At 36.6% G+C, this 8,869-nt stretch overlaps 1 protein-coding gene and 1 long non-coding RNA gene across 2 annotated transcripts; one reads left to right on the top strand and one right to left on the bottom strand.

Annotated features, from left to right (window-relative positions):
* The first annotated feature begins 429 nt into the window (after positions 1-429).
* Positions 430-5,552, top strand: LOC147550842 (guanosine nucleotide diphosphate dissociation inhibitor 1-like). The gene is made up of 13 exons (XM_086667003.1): positions 430-732; positions 2,337-2,399; positions 2,521-2,604; positions 2,781-2,888; positions 3,036-3,208; positions 3,463-3,574; positions 3,705-3,785; positions 3,894-3,956; positions 4,027-4,128; positions 4,281-4,405; positions 4,554-4,764; positions 4,847-4,921; positions 5,270-5,552. The coding sequence occupies exons 1-13, from the start codon at positions 646-648 to the stop codon at positions 5,318-5,320; spliced, it is 1,335 nt and encodes a 444-aa protein (XP_086523129.1). The 5' UTR covers positions 430-645; the 3' UTR covers positions 5,321-5,552.
* Positions 5,553-6,194: 642 nt separating this feature from the next.
* LOC147550841 (uncharacterized) lies at positions 6,195-7,915 on the bottom strand. Its single transcript, XR_015237157.1, has 2 exons — positions 7,388-7,915; positions 6,195-7,116 (listed from the first exon to the last, which is right to left on the bottom strand). It is a non-coding gene; the product is annotated as an uncharacterized LOC147550841 (long non-coding RNA).
* Between the last annotated feature and the right edge of the window lie 954 nt (positions 7,916-8,869).

Here is an 8,869-nt window from a genome sequence, read left to right as displayed (position 1 = left end):
GTTTGTTCGAATCAGACCCAGATCTAGTTCACCATGAACCAGATCTAGAGAGAAAGGGGAAAAAAGTTTTTTTTTTTTAGAGAGAGACAGAGGGAATTTTTTTTTATGTGTCAAGGTCACCGACAGGAAATTTGGCCGGCCGGTGAAGACGATGATGTGGCGTCCTCAAATGATGTGGCAGAGAGAGAAAATGAGATGGAAGAGAGAGAGAGTAACGGAAAGTTTTAAAGATAACGGAGAAAGAGGGTCATATGTATATTTTTGCTAAAGTAGGGGGTCAGGCAGGAAGCTGGTCACAAAGTTGGGGGCCATTTAAAAAATAACCCAATAATTAAATAGTACTATAGGCCCCTCATTTTTGTTAAAAGGTCTCCCCTCAATGATAATTTAGCAAGTAAAATGGTGCATGGGAGGCCTTTTAACAAAATTGGGGAGGCCTTATAAAACTTCCCTATTTTTAAAGCTTCAGACATTACTAGCCTCTTTGCCTTCCACGATCAACAAAGCATCTAAATTCTCTCTCTCTACAATATAAAGAGTCAGCTGGACTAAAAGAAGACCTTCGTTCTCATCTTACTATCTTTCTCTCTCTAGAGTCTAGATCATTCATATTTGGATTTTCTCTCTCTCTATCTAGGTTCCGCCATGGATGAAGAGTATGATGTAATTGTATTAGGAACTGGACTCAAAGAATGCATCCTCAGTGGTCTTCTTTCCGTTGACGGTCTTAAGGTTTCACTTCTTCATTACTACTACTAATTTCATTTATCTTTATGATCCATTTGTATGCCCTAAGTTTTGTTTATGATCTTATCTGATTTCGATATAGTAATAAATCAATCTCTAATTCTCTCTCTCTATATATATACTGAAATTCTAGTTATCACTTTTAATGTTCTAGTAATCCCTAAATACATGATTAAATGATAGTTCTATAATGGTTTTCAGTGATATATCCCTAAATTTAGGTTTTGATTTGTTTCTATTGTCTAAAGCAAATTACTTATTGGGAAAATTGGTTATTGAATATTGAATGGACTGGAAAAGTATTTTTAGTTATAGCATAGGTGACAGAATTTTTTTTCTTGTTATGGGCCTGTGGAGTTCGGTTGATCATATCCAAAACTTGAGTTTATACCCCTTTGGGCTTATGCGTGTCAATGTTATATCTTATATGGGATACCAAATGGCACGGAAATGCACATAGGGTCCTGGTCCAGTGGTAGTGCATAGAAAACCCGAAAGTCAGAGGATCGATACTTGGTGGTTGTGGAAATCCATCATTTGTTGATTCGTGTTATTAAAGGTACGGAGTATAAATAAAAGTAGATTAGTGTAGAATGACCTTTAGGGGTGTATGAGTGTATTTAGGATAGTTCCAAGGCAGTAATGAGCATATTCCGTCCTCATGATGAATCCAAGCCATCTGATGTATGATGTCTATTGTACTCATATAATCCTGTATTTAAAAAAAAAAAATCTTAGGAAAAAGAATTTCAGATCCATGTGTTTATCAGCATCAAGTTCATATCAGGAATGAAAAGCCTTTAAGTAGCTTCTTCCTTAAACCCAAGGGTCACAAGTATATGCTTATTTGATAAGTTTTGGAGGATTTTATGTGGAAAAATATTTGCTTAATATACCCATCCGTAACGTTTACCAATATACAGATACAAACATTAGCATTTTATATTGCGGAGACCATATGGAGAAAGAAAGCAAAATGGATTATGATGAATACATTTTTATTCTTGCGCCGTTATTCTGATTTTTCCTGACTATGAATGATTCATCTCACTCACTTTTAATCCTAGTTACGTGCTTTCCCGATTCGGTATTTGTTGGTTACTTGGTTAGACAAACGGAAAAACTGTTTTTTTTTCTTCAATTCTATTGATAACTAGTGATTTGGTATCGAAGAAGTACTAAGCATTTATTCGTCTATCCATCATAAATGTAATTATTTTTCTCAACGCGCACAACAAAATTTGCAAATTTTCAAATGTTAAAGGAAGATATCTGTAAATACTTACCCGATTTATAGGCGCCATTTCCTTGTTGCATAAGGAGTTATCTTTCCCTTGATAAAAGGTATATTTTGATCGAGTGAACTTCTTCCAATGCATAAAACATACCCTATCACAGATTTATATTCTACGATTTTCTATATTTATACTATGAAAGCTCACTTTGGTCGCGACGTAACATGTATGTCTCTCCACAGGGGAGACCACGGTTTGAATCTTACCGTCTCAGAAAATAATAATTAACGCTGTATTCTCTCATTCACTTTTTTTTTTGCAACTATATAAAATTTATTTTCTGTTCATGACCAGGTCTTGCACATGGATAGGAATGATTATTATGGAGGAGAATCGACTTCTCTCAATCTTATTCAGGTTATTACTTTTCATGTTTCTGCAACTTTGGATTTGGGTCGTGGTATAATCAAGTTCACAAGTTGTCACCTATTGTGTCTCCTTATTGCTATTTACCTTTTTATGCATAATTTCCTTGCAGTTATGGAAAAAATTCAGGGGAAGTGATAAGCCTCCAGCACATTTGGGCTCCAGCAGGGATTACAACGTGGACATGATCCCAAAGGTTTTCCTTTTCTTGGGTTTTTCAGTCTACTCCCTATTGCCCCTTCACTTTGGAAGAAAAAATAATTAATTGTTTCGGATAAGGATAAAAAGCAGATATATACAAAAAATAATCAAATTAGTTTTGACTGTTGGCCTGTTTAGTGTTATCTGATGGGATAATTTTTATTTGACTAGTTCATGATGGCAAATGGTATATTAGTGCGCGTCCTCATTCATACTGATGTTACAAAGTATTTGAACTTCAAAGCCGTTGATGGAAGTTTTGTGTTTAATAAAGGAAAGGTGTTTCACGTTCTCCCTCTACCATTCTCTCAGTTAACTTTCATTTCTTTCACTCTAGTAGCTAAATAACAATTCTTTTCCATTTATATGTATTTATTGACTTCTGTTTTTGAATCAAAATTTCCATTCTTGGCTTCATTGCAATAGATTCATAAGGTGCCAGCAACCGACATGGAGGCTCTGAAATCTCCATTAATGGGTCTATTTGAGAAGCGGCGAGCTCGGAAATTCTTCATCTACGTCCAAAATTATGAAGAAAGTGACCCCAAAACTCACGAAGGGATGGATCTTACAAGAGTAACAACGAGAGAACTTATTGCGTATGTTTCTCTTAGCCTTCTCATCTACATACCGCGTGGTTCTGTAAATTAGTCCTCACTTAGCCTTTAGAGGCCACTTTTCGACCATGAGTTTTGTCTTGAAAACTCTCTACATCGACCAACTACTCTTCCACCATCCAGCCCTCTAGAATTTTTATCTTGCAGTGAACACTCCAGTCTACATAATAAAATGTAATAAAATAATGTATCAATTTTAATATAACTCTGTCTGTAATTTGGCAAATTTTGAACAGCAAATATGGTCTTGATGACAACACTATGGACTTCATTGGTCATGCATTGGCACTTCACAGGGATGACCATTACCTAAATAAACCTGCGCTAGATACTGTTAAGCGAATGAAGGTAAGACTGTTCTTAGTTGCAAATTGTGTACTCTCTGTCTTTTCTCTTTGATGATTATACATAGTCAATCATTTGTAAACCATTGCTAGTCAAGGATGCGTGTAGTTAACGTTGGGTTTTGTGTTATTAGCTTTATGCGGAGTCTCTAGCACGTTTTGAAGGAGGCTCACCATATATTTATCCTTTATACGGCTTAGGAGAACTCCCACAGGTTGGTCTGCACTCTACTTTGTTGTTTATTCTGGTTCACTGACTCTAAACGTAATGGAGGTTTGTTTGGTTAAGGCATGGGGATATATTGATATTTTTCTTCCTTCAGGGATTTGCAAGGCTAAGTGCTGTATATGGTGGGACGTATATGTTAAACAAGCCTGAATGCAAGGTAATCTTATCATGTTGTTTATACATGCCTATTGGGAGTTAACGAGGATGATATCTGACACACAATCCAGGTAGAGTTTGATGAAGAAGGAAAGGCTTGTGGTGTCACTTCTGAAGGGGAAACCGCTAGATGCAAAAAAGTTGTATGCGATCCTTCTTACCTGCCCAATAAGGTGAAGAATAGGATTATCGATTTCTTTGTAACTTTGTTCCTACTTTCTAATTGGTACAAAGTTGTTGTTAAATTCACCTTTTTTAGCCAAAAATTGTGGAGAGCAGGAAAATAAAATGTGACGTCTCTGATCCTAAAGTGGAATTTTCACAGGTTAGGAAGGTAGGGAAGGTTGCAAGGGCCATATGCATAATGAGCCATCCCATTCCAAACACCAATGATTCTCATTCGGTGCAGGTCATCCTCCCTCAGAAGCAACTAGGTCGAAAATCAGATATGTAAGTCCTTAACTTCTGTTTGCATATAGTATCTAGTTGACTGATCGAAGAACACACTAATCCAGTTTCCTTCAACATCATCTTGTCTGGTTTGATGATTTGGTCGAGTTGCATTATCTAATTTACTATCGTCTTCACTATTCAATAGGTACCTGTTTTGCTGTTCTTATTCACACAATGTTGCCCCAAAAGACAAATTCATTGCCTTTGTGTCATCAGAAGCTGAAACTGACAGCCCTGAAATTGAACTGAGGCCAGGAATCGACCTTCTTGGTCCAGTTGATGAGATCTTCTTCGATGTTTATGACAGATATGTACCTGTAAATGAGCCTTCTCTAGATAGCTGCTTCATATCAACGGTGAGCAAATCCGATTCACTTAATGTTACTGTTTATACTTCAAATTTATGGATGCGCATTAATCACTTTGAGATTGTAACAGAGCTATGATGCCACAACACACTTTGAATCGACAGTGACGGATGTCCTCAGCATGTATACCATGATTACTGGCAAGGTATTTTCTTAGACTTCCCGACATCTTATTCATGCATGTAATCAAACATTCCTCTAAAATAGGAAACAACCAAATAGGTTTTGGTTGTCGATGTTTACAAGGTCTATAAGCCTATATAGTAGAGCAGATATGACTCCTCTTCGAATGAGAATTTAGTAGAAGGTCCGTAATGAACTTTTAATGGGCTTTAAATTATTCAACCGACACTTGCTAACCTATTTTTTTTCAAGTTAAATCATTTCTATTAAATGTTCAACCAACAGAAATCTGATACGACAAAATTATAAGTTTTGGGCCTAGTGGCATATGACCCAAAATTCTGATTTTGATTTTCTTTCTGGTGAGCAGGAGTTAGACCTCAGTGTGGATTTAAGCGCAGCCAGTGCTACCGAAGAATGATGACAATTCCAGTGTAACGAGTGATATTGTGCTTGTGATGCTTTTGTACCCGTCCTGGTGATATATGTTCCATTAAAACTTCCTTTCGTTTTAGACGAACCAAGATTCGTCTAAATTATGTAATGTTTCAGTAATTCCTGTGCCAATTTCTGCTCATACATTTCATGTTCATACATTTCAGGTTCTTACAATATAAATGTGAATTATGGTAATCAAGGCTACTTAATTAAAATTTCTTGTTGTTGGATTCCCAAATAGGAGTAAAGATAAATTTGTAGTTCTAGAGGTTGCTTTGTGAAATACAAGGAAGGTGGCTAATCCCAAGGTTTCCTTTTGACGGAGTCAAAAAGAAGGAAATGTGAACTTGTAGTGTGATGGTACTGCTAAAACTTTTGGTCGAGTAAATCGAAACAGAAAAATAAATCCTTGAACCTCAACTAACGGAGATCTGGATTCCGTCTGATGCGCTTCATACAGATGACCCATCTGTATACTCAACCTACAAACAAGAATGACTGGTTAGTACATTCAACTCTCTCACAAGGATGACCCGTTTGTACTTTGTACATTCAACCCTCTCACATGAAGTGCTCACTGAGCAGAGGTTCCGTACGGATTCGACCAACCAACTACCTTCAGTGATCACGTTGCGCTCTCATGTGAGAGTTCTATACGTACAAAGGGTAGACTCGTTTGTGCATTCAACCCTCCCACTTGAGGGTGTTGTGGTCGAGGTGAGAGTTTTGCACATACAAATGGTACACATGTTTGTAACTTAAGGGTCGCACTGTCATGGGAAAGTTAGTAGACTTGTTATACACTCAACCCTCTTACATGAGGGGGTCTTGTGCAAAGTTGCCTAAAAAGACTGTTCTGAAAAATGGGAATTGGTATTCATAACAGAATCTCTTTCACACATATTTATTACACGTTAAAATTCCTTACTATTACCATTACTAGTTCAATTGAACAATTTTTGTCAAGAGAAACAATACAAAACAATGTATATATACCATATAATCAAGAAATTGGGTAAGTTAGACAAACTGAAAGAAGGATAGATTATGATGTTGAAGAAGAAGCCTCAAGCTCTCTAGCTATTTTTACATTTTAAGCATAGGAAGACGAAGTATCTCGAGCATCTAATGGCATAAAACCAAACACCATTAGTGAAGCGAGTATACCTATAGGAAGCAATAACAACATGAACGGCGGTGGTGGTAATGGTGGTAGTATCACTGGTAATATCAGCAACGACGCCGTTAAACAAACTAGTACTAGTAAAGACTCCACACTAAAGTAGCTACTTGATATCAATGACCTTCCATTTCTATTACTACTATTGCTCTTGTTCTTGGTGTTGTTATTGATGATCTTCTCCCGATGATGTAACGTTGAAGGTGGAGAGGAAGAAGATGACGATAAAGTTCTAGTATGACGATTACGTTGTTGTTGTTGTTGTTGTTGATGTTGATTCATATTATGAACATCTCCCCTAGTACTAATACTTCTTCCATCTATAACTCCCAAACTATTCTTTCTTACTCTTGCTTCCATCATTTCAAACTCAACCCATTGATCTCTTGCATTAATCAAACCTTCTGGCATTCTTAAATCAACCTCTGATCTTTCCTCAAACCTCATATTCATTCAATGGGTAAGATGCCAAATTCAAAATTAACTATAAAGATTAGTTCTTTAACCTTTTTGTTCAATCTAAGTAAACCCAAATCCTAGATTAGACTTAAGAATTTGATGCAGAAAAGTATTGCTAAAATTCAATCTTTACCTTCAACCTGTAAACCATATTAACTAATTCCAATTAGTTCTAATGAAAAAGATTAATTAGGGTATAATACAGATTGAACCAAGGTGGAATCCTATGCATTAGGGTTTCTTAAAATCAAATCAATAATTGGGCTCAAAATTAAATGAATTGGACATCTATAATCAAACCCAAAAAAGGGTAGCTCAAAATATGAATAAGACCTATTAAAACAAGTAAACTATGGAAAAAAATTGAATGAAATAAAGTATATGGAAGACAAAAAGATCTTTAGCACAAACCTGTAATTTTGATATTGATGTTGTTGAGTTTTGGTTGTGATGATTTGAGGAAGAAGAAATGGAGATGGGTTTTGATTGGGGATGAAAGAGAACAAGAAGAATATGAGATTGAAGTTATGAAAAGGAATTAAGATCAAGAACATAAACAGAGTATTGAAATTGTGATATTAGGTGAAATAGTGACGTTCCTCTTCTTTGGGTACAAGTATGTTGAAGAATGGTGGGGATGTTGAGATGAACTTTAAGAGAGAGAGTAGAGAGAGAAAGTAGGATGTTGGATTCAGTGAATTGAATACAAGTGGGGTAGGCATCCTGGAAAGTGGATCATGAATGTTGTCTTCATTAAGGTTCTTCACCCCTAGACTCTTTCTTCTCATCCTCTCTCTCTTACTTGGCACTTTTTCTTGGTCTATATTTTGTGGCTTAATTGATTTCTTTGGTCTATTCTCCCTTTCTTTTTCTTTTTCTTTTTTTCTTTTTTTTATGGGATGGTGCGGACCAGCCTTCCAGACTGGTAGTGATACTGTCTGTTTTGACACACCTAGGTCTCGCGATTTTTAAAGAAGGATGTTTAACCTCTTAAGAGGAGCCTCACACTCCTGTCTCCCACTAATGTGGTTGCTTTACAACACACCCTCACAAGACCACATCATAGTAGAGCTAATCGTGCTGATAACGTGTTATAGAATGGTGCGGACCAGCCTTCCGGACTGCTAGTGATACTGTCCGATTTGGCACGCCTGGGCCTCACGGTTTTAAAAGGCCTCACTAGGGAAGGATACTTAACCTCTTAAGAGGAGCATCACACTCCTGTTTCCCACCAATGTGGGATTGCTTTACAACAATTAACTCTTTCTTATATACTTGTACTTACCCTAAGGATTAAAGAAAAAGTTATTTCAAAATCAACAATTGCTAATAATACCAAACATTAGCAATCCTTTTTTCTTTAAGAAATTTGACTATGATCAACGTTAGTCGTTACAAGATATTGATACATCATTAAGATGTGATAAGTACAATAACCATCTATCTTAAACTAATAATTAAAGAGGTCGACAAGAGATAGCTTCAAGCACGACAACATCTACTTTATTTAGTGTCTTAAATACATGGGATAAATGTTAGTGATAAATTGCTTCTACCGAGACTCGATTCCAAGATTTCATGGCTTAAGAGGGATGACCTACCACTACACCAAAGAAAGGTGGACCAAACATAAACAAAACAATGATATAATTAGAAATTTTATTTTATTTTATGCAGAAGATCTAATATTATATATTTCTACATGAGGAAATCCGAAAAGCTACTTTTTCTCTTAAACCTGAGGCTGCCCCTGGCCCTGATGGCTACCCCCCTCACTTCTACCATTCCAACTGGGAAACGGTGCAGGAGGATGTGACCCAGATGGTGAGAACCTTTTTTCAGTCTTCAGCTCTTCCGCCCTCCACCAACCACACCCACATATGTCTCCTCCCC

Source organism: Eschscholzia californica, unplaced genomic scaffold (genome assembly GCF_041429995.1).
Source record: "Eschscholzia californica isolate CP2 unplaced genomic scaffold, dmEscCali1.0.p SCAF_3, whole genome shotgun sequence".
NCBI classification, from domain to species: domain Eukaryota; kingdom Viridiplantae; phylum Streptophyta; class Magnoliopsida; order Ranunculales; family Papaveraceae; genus Eschscholzia; species Eschscholzia californica.
This window is presented reverse-complemented; position numbering and strand designations above follow the sequence as displayed.

What these genes read in the sequence shown, in the direction of transcription:
- LOC147550842 (XM_086667003.1), top strand. Translation starts at nt 646, where the DNA reads ATGGATGAAGAGTATGATGTAATTGTATTAGGAACTGGACTCAAAGAA. An exon ending in ATACTGTTAAGCGAATGAAG is followed by an intron (nt 3,575 to 3,704) that starts GTAAGACTGTTC and finishes TTGTGTTATTAG; the next exon opens with CTTTATGCGGAGTCTCTAGC. An exon ending in ATACCATGATTACTGGCAAG is followed by an intron (nt 4,922 to 5,269) that starts GTATTTTCTTAG and finishes TCTGGTGAGCAG; the next exon opens with GAGTTAGACCTCAGTGTGGA.